Source organism: Podarcis liolepis (assembly GCF_965112155.1).
Source record: "Podarcis liolepis genome assembly, chromosome: 10".
In the NCBI taxonomy this organism is placed as follows: domain Eukaryota; kingdom Metazoa; phylum Chordata; class Lepidosauria; order Squamata; family Lacertidae; genus Podarcis; species Podarcis liolepis.
Window position 1 is genome coordinate 17,938,788 of NC_139562.1, and position 20,264 is coordinate 17,959,051.

At 44.2% G+C, this 20,264-nt stretch overlaps 1 protein-coding gene across 3 annotated transcripts; it reads left to right on the forward strand.

Moving 5' to 3' along the window:
• Positions 1 to 251: 251 nt before the first annotated feature.
• Positions 252 to 20,237, forward strand: HDHD5 (haloacid dehalogenase like hydrolase domain containing 5). 3 transcript variants are annotated; one of them, XM_083461812.1, is made up of 8 exons: positions 252 to 333; positions 10,637 to 10,843; positions 11,889 to 12,001; positions 13,331 to 13,424; positions 14,273 to 14,306; positions 15,319 to 15,493; positions 17,371 to 17,559; positions 17,848 to 20,237. In XM_083461812.1, exons 1-8 carry the CDS (start codon positions 304 to 306, stop codon positions 18,206 to 18,208), a joined length of 1,203 nt encoding a protein of 400 aa, XP_083317938.1. In that variant the 5' UTR covers positions 252 to 303; the 3' UTR covers positions 18,209 to 20,237. The 3 variants fall into 3 exon arrangements, with proteins under 3 accessions (XP_083317938.1, XP_083317939.1, XP_083317940.1); XM_083461813.1 differs by having other exon boundaries at positions 289 to 333; positions 10,640 to 10,843; XM_083461814.1 differs by lacking the exon at positions 252 to 333 and adding an exon at positions 7,443 to 7,624.
• The last annotated feature ends 27 nt before the right edge of the window (positions 20,238 to 20,264 follow it).

Sequence of the window (20,264 nt, forward strand, 5' to 3'; positions counted from 1 at the left end):
TAAGCATCTTTTTCGTTGGCATAATAAGTAAGTTTATTACAAATTTATGCGTGTGAATGATGGTACGGTCAGCAAGCTGACAATCTGATGTTCTGTGATTTTGATACTACTTCTCCAAAAAAAGCACTATGGGTATGTATGTAAGTCATTGTGGTAACTAATGCACATGATTGTTACACAAATAATCCTTCTTTAAAAAAAACCAAACCCAAATCACTGTTCCATACAACCAATCAAAATGTGTTATGCAAATCAGCTAAGCAGGGCAGGAAGAGGAATGGCTGATTCACATCTCAGAATAGCATGGAAGGGGAGAGTGAGTTAGACCATAAGGTAAGATGGAGCTACAGATTTAGTAGTATATATGTGGCAGTGGGCATGGAATTATGACGTAGTGGATCTGCTAAAGTGCAAACAAAGCAGATGGGATTAGGCAAATTGAAGTAACTTGGTCCTGGTCTTGACATGTAAACAGTGTAATCTCAAGACCCGCAAGGCAGGGAAATCAAACTTTTGTCACTGTAGACATCCCCAGATCAAGAAAACAACTATACACCGCTTCTCTTTATAAGACAGGCAAGTAGAGAGTTTCCTTTGGTGGTAGGAAAATCACTGCTGGTGTGGACCTAGGCTCATCTAACTCCGTTTCCATCAGTGGCAGGCCAAATTGTGTCTCCAGGCAGTGCACAAACAGGACATTGAGATCCTGCTTTCCCCACTTATTCACCCCTAAGGTAAAGGTAAAGGGACCCCTGACCATTAGGTCCAGTCGTGACCGACTTTAGGGTTGCGGCGCTCATTTTGCTTTATTGGCCAAGGGAGCTGGCGTACAGCTTCCGGGTCATGTGGCCAGCATGACTAAGCCGCTTCTGGCGAACCAGAGCAGCGCACGGAAACACTGTTTACCTTCCCGCCGGAACGGTACCTATTTATCTACTTGCACTTTGATGCGATTTCGAACTGCTAGGTTGGCAGGAGCTGGGACCGAGCAACGGGAGCTCACCCCGTCACGGGGATTCAAACCGCCGACCTTCTGATCAGCAAGTCCTAGGCTCTGTGGTTTAACCCACAGCACCACCCGCGTCCCCTAGCACCTGTTAATTAGCAGCATGCTTCTTTGGAACACAGATAGAGATGAGCTCTATCTGGCCATCATTGCTACTAGATAAACCTATATTTGACGGATTTCCCTTTATCTTCTAAAAAGCCATCTAATCTAATGCCCATCACTAAACATTGTGTTTGTACATAAAAGTTCCTTACACATAGCTATGAGGTAAGCAGACTCAATGGGAAGGAAAAGAAAGCAGAGGTACAGGGGTCCACAGAATACACTAATACACCAAAACAATGGAAAGGAAAACAATGTTGGGTGGGAACTCTGATCATTAATTATTTATTTGCATCAATCTCAGTGTGCACACATTTGAAGTTGCTCTCTGCCTTATAAAATGAGGTTGTGCTTGGGAGAGACAAAATTTGGGGTGGTGGTGTTTATTTTATTATTCATAGACTTCATCTCCCACCTTTTTTGTCCAAGCTCAAGGTGGTGGGCATGGTTCTTCCCCTCCTCATTTAGTCCCCACAACAACCCTGTGAGGTAAGTTAGGCTGAGTGGCAGTAACCAGCTCAAGGTAACCCAACAAGCTTCAAACCTGAGCGGAGATTTGAACCCTGGTCTCCCAGGTCCTAGTCCAACAACCTAACCACTACGCCACACTGTCTCTCTATAACAGGCAGGGTGGCTCTTACATAATAATACCAGTCACTATACCGGAGCAAATTAGATTACTGAGTGGGTCACCACTGGTTACTGAATGGGGTCTGTGACTCACCAAGTCTTACACACAATCCCATTTCTATGGGAACAACCAGTTCAGTGTCAGGGCTGAAGTGCCTTATGAGGTAACTCAGTAGTAGTAGAAGGGCTTTAAAGCAGGCATAGGCAGACTCTGGCCCTCCAGATGTTTGGGACTACAATTCCCACCATCCCTGATCACTGGTCCTGTTAGCTAGGGATGGTGGAAATTGTAGTCCCAAACATCTGGAGGGCCAGAGTCTGCCTATGCCTGCTTTAAAGAGCCTACAATTTCTGGTTAAGAGTAATAAGAAAAGGGAAAAGGGTGGGGGACTGACTCTGCCCTTGCCCCTGTTTACTGTCACTCCACTTGATCTCTTTTTACTATATACAAAGTATCTTGCTCCAAAGCTGCTTTCCTTACATTCCCTGATAATTAGTGAGTAATGTGTTGGTGGTGTTGTTTAATCCTGATTGTAAACTGTATTGGTTACTGTACTGACAGTTGGGGTATAAACCTTGAAAATAAGTAACTAATAAATGATTGACCTTTCTGAAACCACAAACTACACTAAAGCAAGTGACTCCGATCCTGCTGTAGATTTGGGAAACAAGTTATGTGTAATTGACTGTTGTGCCGCTTTATTTGCACCAAAGATACATCCAGCCAGTGCCATGGGAATCAGCTGAGCATCATGATGGAGAGATGGCAAATACTTCCAGATTGACATTGGCAGTGCTTGCGGGCAGCTGCTTATGGGTGCAGTTTGTTCTTGCTGAATTGGAGCAGCTGTGCATGAATGTAACATAATAGAGGGAGAAATAGAGCAGGAACTGGTGTTTTCTCTTTTTATCCCAAATCTCAGAAGAACTGGAGGAATTAATTGAAAGCTGTTTCACTTATACACACCAATCTCAAGGAACTGCAGAAAATCTATATAAAAACGAGTTGTTGGTAGGTCTATATTTATAACATTAGCAAGGAAAACGTGAAATTATCCTTGGACCTGATCCAAAATCTCCAGCTGGTGCAAAATGCTGTGGCTAGACTGTTGGTGGGGACACCTACTGCCAACACATGACTCCGGTGATTAAAAGTTTGTAGTGGCTGCTCACGTATTACTAGGCCAAGTTCAATGGTCTATTATGATTATGATTATTAATTAATTTTCAAAACCCTTAACAATTTGGCTCCAGGATACCTCAAGGATTCTTTATATCCCTGCCCAATCACTGAGATCTTCAGGGGAGTCTCTTTTAGAGGTCACCCATGGTTCAGAGGCATGACTCGTATCTACCAGCAGCTGTGCATTTAGTATTGTGGTCCTGATTCTGTGGAACTCCTTCTTAGGAGAATCAGATAGGTTCCCTCCATGTTGAACTTCAGGCACTTGCTTTTATTCACAGTATATTTTTGCAATCTTAATGTACATCACTTAGAAATTAAGGATAACTGGCATTCAGAACCCCACTGGTTTTAGTTGGAGTTAAGCATATGTTTTTTCATTGTAATCAATGGGTAGAAAAGAGCTTTTGTCTAGCCCATCTAAAGAGCAGGATCTTCCACACACATACACCAACCTAACACACACCCAGCTCTCTGGCCCAATCTAAGAACTGGGGTTCTATGTATGTGTATAATCAATTGAGTAAACAAAACTAGACTTGTGCCCGTTAGCTGTTGGGAGATGGCCTTTTGTCTTCCTCTACCTTTCCTTCCATGCCAAACTCCTGATTGGTTGGGATCTTAGCTTCTTTTATAGAGCAGCATGACTACTACTTACATACGAATCTCAACTTTAGCTGGATTGCCCTATTTGTTTTCATCGAGACAGACTTCTTTTCAGAACCAAAGATGCCGTGCTTTGGGTTAGTGAAATGTGGATTTGTTTTATGTGTTCCTTGTTTACATTTTGCCTGTATCTTTATGTTGAAATGCTCAAAACTGAGCAAGGAAGACAGAACTGATTGATTGAACTTACTAGCAACCACTTTTATTTCAGAACATTCCTGATGCATTGAAAAGGTACCTGTAGGTCTTTAAAGTTAGGGTTGCCATATTTCAAAAAGCGAAAATATGTTGAGCTTTTTTGGGGGGGCGGGGGAACAACCAAATTTGTTGAGCTTTTTTTACTTTTGTCCAAATTTGTGGAACTTTTAAGGCTACTGTTAGGCACTATTATTTACCCTTCCCTGACTTACACTTCCAAGCAATCCCTAACAAACTCCAAGGTCCAGAATTCTGAGAGGGGGGGAAATGTGCTTTGAACATGCTTTAAAAATACATGTAGTGCATTCATAGCCTAAGTAGACTGGGTGAATTATATGGTTAATCCCCTATACCCCATCTTCTGGTTCCCATCCTTTCTTCCATGAGAGATTACCATGTAATCCCACTTGGTTCCCAGCTACAGGTGATTCCACTGTAGTGTAAAAATCTGGTCATGCAGAAGTGGAAACCACAGCACAATGGTTTGTGGGAACTGACACCCTGGACTCAATGAAGTGTTGCTTCATTTGGATGTTTCTAGAATGCTGTGTGTCCTTTGCTATTTCTTTCTCCTCAAGGCACTTTGTCCCCGTTAGTCAATAATTTTGGAGCCCAGCAAGGTTGAAAGTTATATTGTCAAGTACACCCGCGGGGTTTTGCCAGCCATATTGTATTAAGCCACTCTACCGCGAGAATGGTGATCGCCTGACTGCTTATCTTCCTCGGCTGTGTTTTCAAAATGATATCTTGCCTCACTGGGTCAGGTTATTTTTGAAAATAAATAAATACAATCTCCTTTCCCCCGGCATTACAGGGAGGCAGTTCTGTGATCAGGTACAGAATGCCCATGATTTGTGAGAGCTCCTCCAAATGCAATCACTCTGCAGAGAATGATGCTCCTTCTCTCAGTGGCCCCGACCTCCATTACTGAGAAGGCTGAACTCCACATTAGTCATGTGGAGTAATGGGAATGAAATCAGCCTGACCCTTCGAGTATAGCATGAGCCACCCCCCCACCCCCGCTGCTTCTTCAGACATCAAAGGAGCCATTCCAGATCAGCATTTTAGGAGCCTCAGAGGAGAGTTACCCCATGCCAATTCCATTTCTTTTTATTGATGTGATCCATGGGCAGTAAATGCTCAAGACAGCGTGTGCTGAATTGAATGCTTCAGTAACAACAAGGAAAATATATGCACCTCAATAGGGTTACCAAGTCTTGGGCTGCATCTTAATTTCACAGTGTTTCCTAGTCTGAAGACCTGACATTGTGATGGTACTGGTGAAAGTCCCCCACTTAATGGCTTGCAATAAAAGTAGGAATTTCTTACCATTTTTTTTCTTGAACACGGGTCGGGAACTCTACCCCCCCCCCCATTAAAGGGGGGAAAAAACTTTTGCAGGGGAGAGAAGTGCCACTGGTTGGCAGAAGTTGCCCAAAACAAAGGTGGGCAGGAATAGAGGCAAAGGTGTGTAGACATTGCCTTTTCTCTTTTTCTGTCATTCCCTGTCCCCGCATTTCCCCTTCTTTGCCACCCCCATGATATTCAGCAGAGGGCTACATGGCATTAAGCCAAGCTGAATGTGCTAACTACCACCCCTGTTCTAAATGAACTGGGATCCAATGACAGGTTGAAATAACCTTACTGTGGACAAGGAAGAAGAAAGTAAGGATCATAATTCTAGTTCAATTTGAGGTAGGAAGTGGTTAATCTGGAACCCCTGGAGCTGGGAACCCTTCAGGTGTGAAATTAATCTACTTGGAAATTCTATATTTTTTGTAATCAGCATATTTGTCCACAATTAAAACTTTTAAACCCAGGGCACTTTCCAGCCAAAGTTAAGAAATGTTTAAGCCTCTTTCATTTTAATCCTACGCATGTTTATTAAGAAGCAAGTCTTACTTACTCTATAAAAAACCTTACGTGGAACTCAATGGGGCTCACTCCTAAGTAGACATGTATAGGATTGTACCATGAAACAATTAAATCACTGCTGCTGAAATGAACAGCATTTTTAAGGAGCTGGACTTTGTCCCCAGTTTACTAAATGTTTGTCTGAAAAACAGAGCACAATAGAAAAACATTATTACAGTATATACCTCTTAGCATTTTTGTTTTGGAATAAAAGCAGGCTTATCTATTTTTAAAACAAATAACAAATAAAAATAATTATTTAAAAAAAATGTAAAATCAACAACCTTGCCTATGGCCAGTTCTCTCCCATCGTTCTTTCTGGACTGATACCCTTTTCATAGCAATATCAATTGCATCCATGTAAAATTTACTGGGGACTGTAAAGGAAGTTTATGTGTGGTGGTGGAATTAGTACATTTTAGCATTTTAAAGCCAAATAGCACCAGCAAAGTGCTAATCAGAGCTGTTGTAATGGATAGTTGGCTCATTGTTTTCCTGTAGTACAAAAGTGACCTCTTCTGGTAGGCTAGAAGAATACTGGAATTGAACACCTGAAAAGTGAATCTGGTAGAGGCAAGAGCTATATCTACAGTGCATTCACATCAGCTTCTCCACGATATCATGGGATACCTTGTGAAAAGCTTCACTGAAATCAATATACACTATGCCCACAGTATTTCCACAGTGCCCTTTTCTAAGCGCTCACAGACTGATTGTTCAATTATCTGTTCTTGGACCTTTCCTCGTATTGATGACAAGCTGACCAGTCAATAGTTGTCTGGGCCTTCTTCCCCCCCCCCCCGCTTTTGACCTGCAGGGACCTCACCTGTTCTCTAATAATTCTCAAAGATTATAGACACAGGCTCTGAAATTACATCCACAAACTCCTTTAGTACCCTTGGGTACAGCTCATCAGGCCCTGAAGATTTGAATTCCTTTAAAGTAGCTAGGTGTTCCCATACCACTTATTTTCCTATCTGGACTGCTGCTCCCTCCTTGAATACTTTAATCTGTTACCACCAGGTTGGGTGCTGCTTTCCTTTTGGGTTAAGACTTAGGCATTTCTCTTGCTTTGAATATAGCTGAATAAACCCTTTAAAATCATTTTTAACTTCTCTTGCAAGCCTGAACTCATTCTGAGCTTTGGCCCATCTGACCTTCACCCTGCAACTGTTAGCTACTCCTATATACTCTTCCTTCCAACCTTTGTAAGATGAGATGGGAAAGCACCTATACTTTGGGAACTCCCTGCCACTTGAGGTAAAGCAGGCACCTTCGCTGTGCTCTTTTCGCCACCTGCTAAAAACATCCTTGTTCAGACAAGCTCACCCAAATGCTTGGAAAAGTTGCTGCGAATTTGTAATCTATTTAACTTCTGTATGCTTTCAAAGTATGGTTTAAAAGAAATGCCTTGATTTTATTGTTTTATCTTTTTTACGCACAAGCAGTGTGATAAAATGTTAAAAAATAAATTATGAATAAAATAAACAGGCGCGCTGGAGCTCCTGCCTATCTTCCTAGCGGCCACAGGCAAGGCTCCCCTCAGCCTCGGCGGACACAGCACGCGCACCAGCGGCTCCCTCCGCGCCGGAACTGGGAACTGCACAGTAGTTCCTTCCACCTCCGACCCGGGTCCCATCCCTCACCGCCGTCCCATGTGACCGGCAGGCTTGGTGCTCCGATTGGCAGGGCGGAGGAAGCAAGGGGAGGAAGGCGGGAATTCGGCCGTCGCCTTGATTGGAGGAGGCGCCCCAGCCGGAGCAGGCGTCGGCGGGCGGATGGCTGTGTGCTGCTCGCTCCATGTGAGCAGAGCGGCGCTGAGGGGGTGGCTGCCTGCGGCGCGCAGGGGGGGCGCCGCCAGCCGCCCCTGCAGGAGCAGCAGCCAAGGCCGTCCCGTGGGGAGAACCTGCGGGGCGCGGCAGGTGAGAGAGGACCCCCTCCTGATCTCCTCCTTGTGCGCGCGCGCGCCCTTCGGTGTCCTCCCGTCACTTTCTCTTGTCTTGTGACACCCCCGGGAGGAGATCGAGCCGGGCAACTGCGCCGGGCTTACCTGTCCCTTTGCCTGCTTTTCTCACGCGCGTCTCCTTTCACCCAGGCTGCCTTTGTTGTTGTTGCGGCGGCGGGGATTGGGGGGAATACTAGCTTTTAGCATATGGCGGAGTTGTTTGTGCTGGGAACTCTCAGACCTTAGTGAAGAAAGTTGCCTGGTAAATAGCCAACCTACGTGTTCGATTTTCGATTCGTCAGCTGGTTTTTCCACGTTAACAAAAAGTTAAGAAGCCGCTCTGTCACATACACTCTTCAGAGTGTTGTTTTACATCAGTGCAGCTTGCTGATAGCACATCTAAGTTAAAGCAATGGACGAAACAGCGTGGAGTGTATTGATTGTGCTGATTATATGTCCCAAGAAATAACCACATCCCTAATAACTACGGTACATCTTCCCTGGGTGTCCATCAATATGCAGATGATACCCAGCTCTACCTCTCTTTCAAATCAGAACCAGTGAAGGCGGTGAAGGTCCTGTGTGAGTGCCTGGAGGCGGTTGGAGGATGGATGGCGGCTAATGGATTGAAGTTGAATCCTGACAAGACAGAAGTACTGTTTTGGGGGGACGGGGTGGGCTGGTGTGGAGGACTCCCTGGTCCTGAATAGGGTAACTGTGCCCCTGAAGGACCAGGTGCGTAGCCTGGGAGTCATTTTGGACTCACAGCTGTCCGTGGAGGCGCAGGTCAATTCTGTATCCAGGGCAGCTGTCTACCAGCTCCACCTGGTACGCAGGCTGAGACCCTACCTGCCCGCGGACTGTCTCGCCAGAGTGGTGCATGCTCTGGTTATCTCCCGCTTGGACTACTGCAATGCACTCTACGTGGGGCTACCTTTGAAGGTGACTCGGAAACTACAGCTAATCCAGAATGCGGCAGCTAGACTGGTGACTGGGGGCGGCCGTCGAGACCACATAACACTGGTCTTGAAAGACCTACATTGGCTCCCAGTACGTTTCCGAGCACAATTCAAAGTGCTGGTGTTGACCTTTAAAGCCCTAAACGGCCTCGGCCCAGTATACCTGAAGGAGCGTCTCTACCCCCATCGTTCTGCCCGGACGCTGAGGTCCAGCGCCGAGGGCCTTCTGGTGGTTCCCTCATTGTGAGAAGCAAAGCTACAGGGAACCAGGCAGAGGGCCTTTTCGGTAGTGGCGCCCGCCCTGTGGAACGCCCTCCCATCAGATGTCAAAACGATAAACAACTACCTGACACTCAGAAGACATCTTAAGGCAGCCCTGTTCAGGGAAGTTTTTAATGTATGATATTTTAGTGTTTTTTGGTTTCTATGGAAGGCGCCCAGAGTGGCTGGGGAAACCCAGCCAGATGGGCGGGGTACAAATAATAAATTCTATTCTATTCTAATTCTATTTTCGTGAAATGCGATGGGTGCTACAGGTTAGCTGTAATGCACGACAATGTGAGATCAAAACATTGGCAACTTGCAAGTTAGGCTGCAAGCAGTGTGTTGGGTGTGAGGCTGCCTGTGAAGACTGCTTGAAAGGTGGCTAGATTGCTGACTGAATTTCATAGAAATCATCAGATCTCCAGTGCTTAATGAACTTCATTGTTCATCAGTTTATCTACACATATGCAACTAAAAAGGCTAATTATTACCTTTCAATAATTGCAAGAGACAGGACTTCCTTAGTGGTGGCTCTAGGCTATGGAATTCTCTGGTTGGCGCCCGCATTGTTCACGTTTAGGCAATTATTAAATGCTTTAAAAATTCACACGGGTCTTTGGTAGCCTCTGAATTTCTCTTGCTTGTTGCTCTGCTTGTTTGCAGATATGTTGGAATTTGAATTTTATGGATTGTAAATACAAGAAATAAAAGAAGCAATTAAAACACAATTTACAGTCACAAAGTACAGCACATTACAATTGCTACATGAGGCATAAAAATAATTAAGGCCACCAAGCCCATCTGTAATGTTCAAGTGGTCCATGGTGAAGAAAGTTTGGTTACCACTGCTATCGATGTTTGCCTGGCAGTCAGACTCATTGAACTCAGTAGGGCTTGAGTAGAAGTGCATTTCTCTTCTTAACTTACGGTGTTCCTAATAATACTGTTCTTGTTAATAGTACATACAACTCCTGCAATGCTTCCAGACTGGCAACATCAGCCATGAATTACCGTACCCTGATTCAAAGATGTTCTGCAGTTGTGTTTGTGTTCATAGTAGCTTGTGGGTGTAGATGACCATTCTGTAAAATTCAGTTGCCAGGTTTGTTAACCGTGATATCACAGATGCCTCTTTCTCCATATGAGACCACTTGCCTATTAAGATAACCTTTGAGGGCTTTGTCTTGAGCAGTGTCCTTCTAGTGGTCGCCTTGCAGTTGTGGAATGATTTCCCTCAGGAGCTTATTATATCATCCCTCTCCTTTAAGGCAGCCCTGTATAGGGAAGTTTTTAATGTGTGATGTTTTACTGTGGTTTTATAATTTGTTTGAAGCCTCCCAACTAATTTGTTGGAAGCTGGGGCAACCCAGTCAGCTGGGCAGCCTATAAAGAAATAATTATTATAGTAGTAGTAGTATGGTAGTAGTAAAAAGTCAAGTAAAGCCTACTTTTTGGGGAAGGTCTTTGGGAAGTAATGACAACAGATTCTTGAGAATTTACTGACATAGGATGGGGGGTGTTGTTGTATCACTTGTACATTTTTAAGCTTTTTATTGTTATGTTTAAGCAGTGTTTTTATATACTGTCTTGAGCATATGGTGAGGTGAGATGGAAATACGTTACATAAATAAATTATTGGAAATGCCAACATAATCTCTTGTCTTATATTTCCTTGGGAAGAGATGGTCCTTTTAGAGCCGTTATTGTTTGTTCCTCCTTACCCTTGTTATTCCTAAATAGCATCATTGAATCTTTCTCCACTACAGACAACTTCTCCCTCCTTTGGGTTCCTCTTTGATATTGATGGAGTGCTTTTACGGGGCCGGCTAGTCATTCCTGCTGCTAAGAAGGCCTTCCAGAAACTAACAGATTCAAAAGGTCGGTTCCATGTGCCGGTTGCATTTGTAACCAATGCTGGAAACTGCTCTCGCAACAGCAAGGCTGAGGAACTGTCTGATGCCCTTGGATTTAAGGTACTGAAGGCACCTGTGTTCTATATTGGGTCACTGGCTGCTGGTGTGTCTAAATTGTGAGTCTATGATCACATGCCTCCACACCATACATTTAAAGCACTGTTAGGCCACATTAACAGAATTGGCTTTCCATAAACAATCCTGGGATTTGTAGTTTGTTAAGGGTGCTGTAAATTATAACTCTGAGGCATCTAATACCTCCCAGCTCCCTTGACAAACTACAGTTCCCAGGATTCTTTGGGGAAAGCCGTCACTTAAAGTGGTATAAGGTTGCTTTCATGTATGCTGTGACCTTACGTGATGTGACCCTGAATCCAGATTTTGTGGGGGATCCTCACAGAAAGTAAGTTTGTAGGGCTTAGACTCTTTCCATAAGTTGCTACCCATTTGTTAGAAGTAAGGCTTTACCTGACAAGGTGAATAGAAGTTTATTAAATAGAGCATTTGTTTGGGTCTGGCTGTAAGTTCTTGGACAGAGGTTTTCCCCAGCCTGACTACCTTTAATACTGGGATGGGGAGCCTGCTCACCCCTCCATGCTTGTTGCTTGATGACTATAACCTTCAGTGATGACTCTGCAGATCAAACAGGACACACGGAGCTTTAACGTTACTTGACATCACTTAGAACGCTTTCTAATGAAGGCAAATCACACATTCATGCAATGTTAAATAATAAGATGAGTGTCATTTTTGTGTGGACCTTACTTAGGGGTATGAATATGGATTGTGTATGTTCTTGCACACTCATTGCATACGGGTTGTGTATGTTCTTGCACACTCATATTTCCAGTCCATTGTATTTTTATTGTGGACAAGCTTAAATATATTCTTCTGACATGTCCCTACCCAAGGTAACTTTCAAGAGATCTTATTGGTATTTAATGTCTGAGAAGGACGACGGGTGTTGATGTTCCTGCCAGATTAATCTAGTGGTGTCACCTATGCTAGCGGCTTTGGCAGCTTAGAGGATAAAGGGCCTGGCATACGGAATACTGCATTTGGAAAGGGTAATCTAACTGTCCTGCTGACCTTTCTCTTTTTCCAGGTTTCTCCCGAATGGGTGATCCTGTCCCACAGCCCTCTGCGTCTTTTCCATCAGTTCCATGACAAATGTGTGCTTGTGTGTGGTCAGGGTCCTGTGGAGGAAAATGCCAGGGAGTATCCTTTGCTGCCTTCAGATTTTTTTTTTAATCTTCCTTTCTCTTTCTTAGCAATGTGTTAAGAACCAGTGTTGTGTAGTGGGTGGACTGCCTTTATCAGGAGAAACTGGCAACTCTCCCAGACACCCGGCTTGATCTCCTGTTGACCTCCCTGTCTGCATTCCCCAGCAAGATCCAGGCAGAGGTCGCGATAGGCGATCCTTCTCAGCGTGAGAAGAACACACCCCTCTTTCCTGCCCCCCCCCGGCAGGGGAAAGAGATAGACAGAAACGTATTTACATGCCTTTATTTCTGTCTTTGCAGCATTACAAAAAACATGACTGCTCTCTTCATACTCCTGCAGTCGAGAGAGAACGAACACATGCTGTACTTCCTGTACAGCTCATATTACACTCTGAGCTAATTCCGGGACTTCACACTGTGAATAGACTGTCCCTCTGTTTCCCACGGAACAGTCCCAACATTCCCATTATGTTTTGTTTTCAAGCTACCAGCAGCTCGCGGCTGCATTGCTTCAATATCGTAACAGGTTCGAACCTTATGAGGCTCACTTGGTGACCCTGGGCAAAAGCTTGTTTATGCAGCTCAGCTGGGGATTGGGAAGGTTCCTGTTCCCCAGCTGAGTCAGTCCCCGCATGAGCAGGCAGAGCATCAAGGCTCCTTTAACTGCGCCCCCCTCAGCTGAGTAGTTTCACAGAGCCCCCACCCTGCCAGCAGCTCATGGGAGCCAGTATTGGGCTGCTGGCTCCTGGCTCCTGTAACTGCTCATCTGAGGTTGGGGCAGCTGCACACTCCTCAGTCAAGCAGTTTAAAGATGCAGAGGGAGGAACAAGCTGTATTGATGCCTCGCTGATACAGCTTGTTTGTCATTGCATCTCATGAGGGCAGAGTGCGATGGCAGTTTCACTCAGCGCTCCTGAGTCCCTCTAGCAGCACTGCTGGAGGAAGGAACTCTAGCGTACGCTGCTAGCAGAGGGACTCAGGATTGGTGGTGTTTTCACCAGCAATATACTGCTGAGTGAAGCCGACATCGCGGTCTGTTCCTCATACCAGTCTTGGGCGATATATCAATATATCGCCCAGGCCTAGCACCACCTTAAGTTCATTGGAGGAAAGGTGGGTTATAAACATAATAATAAGAATAAGAATATAGTGCTGTTTTTTGCTCTACCTTTGACCTTCTGATCAGGACAGGGAAGTGGGGAATCTATCAAGATATGATTGCTGCCCAACAGTAGGGATTTGGTGGGTTCCTGTTACTAAGTTCCTGGGTTAGTTCTGACAATTTACCCTTAGGTCTGTAGAGCCCTTGACAACTTTGAAACAGCCTGGGATTCCATCACGTTGTTACCATTGAAGATGTGAGGAAGGCATTTCCCTTGCTGGATATGGTTGATCAAAGTCGGAGGCCAAAAGAGCTGGCAAGTATTAACCTGAGTATTGCAAAGTGTGACTGAAAGAGAGCATTTGTGTGGTGTGTCCCCCTGGCAGAACTAAGTGTTCTCTTGCCTACTTTCAACTTTTCCATAGTTGCTCTGGTAGTAAAGTTCCTGTACAACAAGGGTGAAACACCTTTTTAGCCCAAGCACCTCTGTTCCATCTAGGCCACCTTCCTGGCGTCACAGGCCAGTGATAGGCAGGGCCAGAGGCAGCAGTTGGCAAAACAATTAATGTAAATATTACCTTTGTAGTTAGTTTCTTCACATACTCCTTTCCATCCTCCATCCAGGCACACAAGTCATTACCAAGGGCATATTCCAGCCAGGAAGAAACACAAGGGCATGATGTGAAGCTGGTGAGGGGCGTGGTTGGGTGGGGTATGTGCCTTGAGAATCCCAAGGGACAGACAGAGAGGCATTTGGCCCCCTAACCTGAGCTTCTCCAGCTCTGTAGTAATACAAATATTTTACATAGTATCCCCACCAAGATCTCTTGTGAAAACAGCAATAAAGAACTCTTGTCGGTAGGATTTTTTTTTCTGTACAAAGTTGCCCTTTGCTCCGTGTAGGTTAAAAACCAAAGACGAGTTTTACAAGGTTGCAAATTAGCAGAATAAAACAGTTGGGGAAATTATTTTAATGGCTTCGTATTTCTTTAAAAACCGGACACTTATTCAATTTTGTTTTCCTTTTCCTAAAAACAAACAAACACCTTATGATATTACAGTTGGATAACATACCAAGTATCATTGCGCTCTTGAGCAAACCTCACCCATTTTCTGATGCTACAAATTGACTAATATCTCTTCCCCTTCCCTCCCTTTTGACAGCCTCCTCCACCTGCTGACTTCCCCACCATAGAAGGTAAGTGCATTGTTTTCTTTCTGAAGTGTTTCATTGTGAGCTCACCTGGGCTTAGGTGGGCTTTCTCTTGGCAGATGCACATTTTCAAACTGATGTGAAGGCAGAGCAGGCAGTGTGAAAACATGCTTGACCCTTCACATCTGCCAGTGCAAATTTTCCATCCCCAGGTTGCTTTTCCTCCTTATCTAAGCTCATTTCCACTTCTGGTGTCTGGCTGGGGGCAAATCAATTATAAGTGCACAGAAATAATGCAGAACAATGTGCCATTGTTAGTTTGTTTGGTTAAATATTTTTATCAACTTTAAAAAAAGAAGAAATAAGACAGAATGCAAAGATGAGTAATTCTGCATATCCTAGAATCCACTGTATTGCAAAGGATTGTTAGCATGATTACTTTGATAATGCTTTCATGCTCCCCAGTTGTTGTTGAAAGAACATTAGGGGACGAAACAGAGTTGTCCCTCGTAATGTGGAGTAGAGTTGTGAAGGCCTGGGGGGGCACAGAAAATTTGGGGGGGTTCCTGCAATATTGGAGGGTGTCCTGCCCCCCGTTTTTTTGGCTTTCACATATCTAATGCAGACCCTGCTCTTTTTAGTCACATCTATAGGAATATGTGGCAAATAAATGGAAGCCCCATTCAATTTGCTCCAAATTTTATATGAGAGCTCCTTTGTAATCGTGGCTGGGCTGCCCAGAGTAGATCATTCTGTCTGTCTATTTATATATCTGTCTGTCTATTTATATGAATTCTATACTGCTCAGTATATAAAAATATCTCTCAGTGGTGTACAGAAAACTAAAGTGCCAACAGACAACTTTAAACAAAAAATATTGCAAAAATACAGCTAAAATGACCTAGTCCCGGACCCAAGTAGATGGGGATAGGTTTGCAAAGGATGTTTACTCAGATGTAACCCACTGTGAGTTCATTCTTATATGGGGTTATTATGTCATATGATGTACAGGCATATACTACTGTTTTGAAAATGCACTTCCTTTGTCAATCTCTAGCTGTGATTCTGTTTGGGGAGCCAGTCAGGTGGGAGACCTGCCTGCAACTGATCATTGATGTACTCCTGAGCAATGGGAACCTAGGGGTAGAGTTGACTTCTGTTCCATACCCACATCTACCTATCCTCGCCTGCAACATGGATCTCTTGTGGATGGCAGAAGCTAAGATGCCAAGGTGATACAAAGGTTCTATTGAGATCTCTTGCTGGCATTCTGTATTCTCTCTCTCTCCATCTCCCCACCCCCCACCCCCACCCTGTATTTGCAGGAAACCTCACTGGAGAATATGCTCCTATGCTCCTTGCTCAGTTGCCTCGGATGAGCTTGATCAGGTGCAGGGAACCTTTGGCTATCCAGATGTTGTTGAACTACTATTCCCATCAGTCCCAGCAAACATGGTCAATTGCATTTTTCTTGCTTCTTTCTTGAATTGCATTTTATGGTTGTATTGTATATAGCATTCTGTGGAATTCAAATTGTAGAACAATACAATGCAGTATAAGATAAAAGAAGCAATAAAAATGGAGTTAAAGATCATATAGCACCTAGCACAGTCTGCTACAATAGCTGTAACAGGTAGATAAATGATTAAGTGGTCCACCAAGACACAGTGATTTCCAAGTGGACATGGGGGGTGGTTTAAAGTTTGGGAGCCAATGTTCTAGGTACATTACTTAAGTTGCTGTGCTTAGCTTCCTGGCAGATGGGTTGCTGCTACTTACCAAGGAGAGAGAGAGAGAGAGGTAAACTTGTGGGAAGGCTTGTGCAGTGCAAGTGTGTCAATAGGAGTGCTGGATTGACTCCTCCAGTGCCTTTGCATTGTTCCAACCTTCCTGCAAACTCGCCTCTCACCTTCCTGGTACTCAACTACAACCCACTTGCCAAGAAGCTAAAAGCCATCGAGTGAGCCACTTCTGTAAGAACATCTTATATAAATAAAGCTGTTACTCTGTTTCTTACTCTCTGTGGGGCTACCTTTGAAGGTGACCCAGAAACTACAACTAATCCAGAATGACTGGGAGCGGCCGCCGAGACCACATAACATTGGTCCTGAAAGACCTACATTCGCTCCTAGTACATTTCCAAGTGCAATTCAAAGTGTTGGTGCTGACCTTTAAAGCCCTAAACAGCCTCGGGCCAGTATATCTGAACGAGCGTGTCCACTCCCATCATTCTACCCGGACACTGAGGTCCAGCGCCGAGGGCCTTCTGGCAGTTCCCTTACTGCAAGAAGCCAAGTTACAGGGAACAAAGCAGAGGGCCTTCTCGGTGGTGGCACCCGCCCTGTTGAACGCCCTCCCACCAGATGCCAAAGAGATAAACAACTACCTGACATTTAGAAGACATCTGAAGGCAGCCTTGTTCAGGGAAGTTTTTAATGTTTGATGCATTATTGTATTTTGTATTGTATTTTAATATTTTGTTGAAGGCCACCCAGAGTGGCTGGGGAAGGGTATAAATTATTATTATTATTATTATTGTTGTTGTTGTTGTTATTGTTATTACTGCTACTACTTCTACTACTATTATTTATTACAGACTAAGAAAATTGACTGTTTCTGGAAACTAAAAGGAACTGAGAAGAAATTCTTAAGTGTGGAGTCTTGCTCCAGTCCATAACAAGAGGTTCTAAATGTAACCTCACAATGGTCAAATTACTACAGGTTAGGGCTAGCTTGGTTTTGTTTTGTATAATGCGAGAAAACTTTTTTGAAACCCCATTAATGTTAGGAACACACTTTTAAGACTCTGGGGCCAGATTAACCAAATACGTCCCTCAACAAAGGGTCAGGAATTTGTGCAGCAGTCCATGGAGGGATAGGCCTTTCTTCTGTAGCAGCAGAGCAGAGCAGTAACAAGGGGTGGTGCAAAAGCGATAATAGAATTCTGCAGTCATGTCTGTATTATTTGATTAAAGGACATACTTGAGGAATAGCCATCTTAGCCGCATTTCCTATTGGGTACTTTTATCCTCTGTATTCACCCAGTGCCACCACATGTTCCTAGGAGTATGCATGCCGACTTTTTGTGCTTTTCTTTCTTTGTGGACAGATTTGGCCATGGCACCTTTCTTGTGTGCTTAGAGAACATCTACAAGAAAATGACTGGCAAGGAGCTGAAGTATGAGGCCTTGATAGGCAAGCCCAGCACTGTCACCTACCGCTATGCTGAACATGTGATCAAGCAGCAGATGGAGAGTTGGGGCTGGACATCCCCTCTCCGCCAGCTGTATGCTATTGGGTAAGCAACTCTTCTTCCTTGAGCTTGGGAGAGGAAGACCTTGGCCACAGCAGCTGCACATTGGCACAGAGCAGGATGAAGGATTCATATAACTTACCGAACTCTTTTCCCTGCTAAGGGGAGGCTGGAGTGTGGTCCCTTTGCTGGCAAATGGGAGTGGAGGTACAGCATGGATGCTGTTATTAGATGGGTCTAAATTCTCAAAATTTAAGTTCAGCCCAAATTTAACTATATAACCTTGCCTCTTACCCTGTTTTCTCCTCCCTTGTCCTTTGGGTCTACTTACAGAGACAACCCAATGGCTGACATTTATGGTGCAAACCTCTACAACCGTTACCTTCAGGCTCAGGCTGAAGTAAGTGTCACTGCAATGGCAGCAGAGAGCGAGGAACATGTTGAGATGCAAAGAGATCACAGTGTGTCCATCACCTCTGCAGAGAGCTGCCAGTCCATACTGGTCTGCACTGGGGTCTACAATCCCCAGGGAGATGTGCCTGCTGACCACAACGAGAACATGTTGGAGACTGTCTTTCATGGACACCGGGACTTCCATTTTGATCCAACCTTGGTGGAGGCCTCTCATGTTGTGCACGATGTGAATGATGCTGTGGAGCTCGTCTTTCAGAAGGAGAACTGGAAACTGGAATGAGAAGTCCAGTGTTGCCAGCATCTCACATGGGGGCAGAAGGGCAGAGGCAGATCTGAGCACTGTCTTGTTCAACCCATGCCAAAGTAAAGGAAAGTTCTCCCAACATTTTTTTTGGTAGGGATTGCACCCATCTCCCAAATCTTTGTCAATATGGGCCTCTAGCACATTTGCGAACTTGAAATTCTGCATTGTTGCTAAAATGAGTGTAGCCAAAGAGCAGTCTTAACCAACCAGGGTGCCACCCAGATGTTCTGAAATAACAGTTTCCATCACTGCTGACCATTGGCCGTGCTGGCTGGGCTGATGGAAGTTGTAGTCCAAAACATCTGGAGAGGACAGGTTGGGAAAGGTTGCCATGGAGAAGGCTGAAAGGGTCACTAACTTGCCCCACCCGTTTCACATCTGAGCAGCTTCCATGCTCTTTCCTATATCTACAACTACTGTGTAATCGCAATTTTGTGGTGAAATGGGCTCCTCTGCCAAAGGCCAGTGCGTCTTAAATCTCTCTACCCAATCCTATCTAAATAATTGTGACCAGCATCATGAGGTCTGCTACAGTTTTTGGCTCTTGCTTCTGTTCCAGATGCTCCTGAAGGTGCTTGAAAAGTTCAAAATATTAAATCAGTGTCTGTGTTGATTTATGGCAAATGATATGCCTGGAGGAACAGACCCTCTTGCCAGAGCAGGAATGCTGCTTTGTTAAATACAAAACAGAAGCAAGATAGTTGCAGTAATGACTAAATTTCACTCTCCTGGCTATTTCACAACCTTTGACTAGTTGTCCCTGAAATATAAATATTTACTTAGGCACTACCCCTTTTACTATTCCTGTGTGTGTTCTATGCCTTTGGTAGGCAGAGTTCTGACTGCAAACAATGGTCCTTGACCTGAACCAGAATGGACTCTGGTGTGCAGAGTTTGGGATACCAGATAATGAAAGTTGGAGAAGAGAAGGGGTGGGGGAGTTTTACCTAGTTGTATAAAAGAAATGGCTTTAGCCTTCACAAACTGTCAAGGGCAAGACTGTGATTTGTGTTTTGTTGCTGTGTTTCCCTCTACCACCTTCTCACAGAAATAGCAATCTTGATCCTCTCCAAACAGATCTTTCCCTTGCATTAATTTCATATTGTGTTTTACCACCCTGCCTCAGGGCTGTTTGTTGCTTAGAAATCATTAGCCTGGGTCCAGACATGCATGCGGCCTTGCCTGTATATTGTTGCAGAGATGCGCATGCTTCAGCAGAAGATGCTAATGCAGAAGCATGCTTCTCTGTGTACAGCTGGGCTGAGGAACATGTGGCCTGCCAGTTGTTGTTGACATCAACATCCATCATCTCTACCCATGCTGGCTAGGCTCATGGGAGTCCAAAAACACCTGGAGGGCTGCAAATTCCCCAGAGTTTTGAACCTGTGCTATGTATGTCTCCAAACCTCTTTAATGCAGAATTTCCAGGCCACCCTGTGTAAGCCGCATCCTGGAAACATCCCCATGTCCCATTTGCAAATGCAGAAGAGGCAATCATAATTTTTGTACCACAGTAATTGGTGATGTTAGTGTGCAAATAGCAAGTTGGTCCTGTTCCTCTTATGAATCTGGACATATTCTAAGTTCCCTTTTTCTGTAGGACAGATCACTACTACCTTGTAGCGTGAGCAATAACCTTATTTTCTTATATTAATATAATTGTTTGCCTGTGTTTTAAATAACTTTGTTATGATGATGAATCTCTTGCAGGGGTAGCGTTGGGCTCCAATTACTGCTTCTCCTATACTACTTTCCAGTTGAACCATTTGTGTTTTCTGGAGATTGGTTGGCTTTAGCACATGGATGGTTTACATTTTAAGGGGGAAATGTCAGTCTCAAATACTTTCTTGCCAACTGCAGTGAAAGCCAAACAGTTGGTTTCGTTGACTGTACTTCTTTTTCAGTGAATTACCAAGTATCTTTTTTAAAATAAAAAATCATTACCTTTTTTATTAAATGGATTTGTATAACAAAATGCAAAAGCTAAAATAAATAATAATTAAGACATGCCTTGTATTAAATACAAAAATGA

What these genes read in the sequence shown, in the direction of transcription:
- HDHD5 (XM_083461814.1), top strand. Translation starts at nt 7,481, where the DNA reads ATGGCTGTGTGCTGCTCGCTCCATGTGAGCAGAGCGGCGCTGAGGGGG. An exon ending in TGACTTCCCCACCATAGAAG is followed by an intron (nt 14,307 to 15,318) that starts GTAAGTGCATTG and finishes GTCAATCTCTAG; the next exon opens with CTGTGATTCTGTTTGGGGAG. An exon ending in GCAGAAGCTAAGATGCCAAG is followed by an intron (nt 15,494 to 17,370) that starts GTGATACAAAGG and finishes CTTTGTGGACAG; the next exon opens with ATTTGGCCATGGCACCTTTC.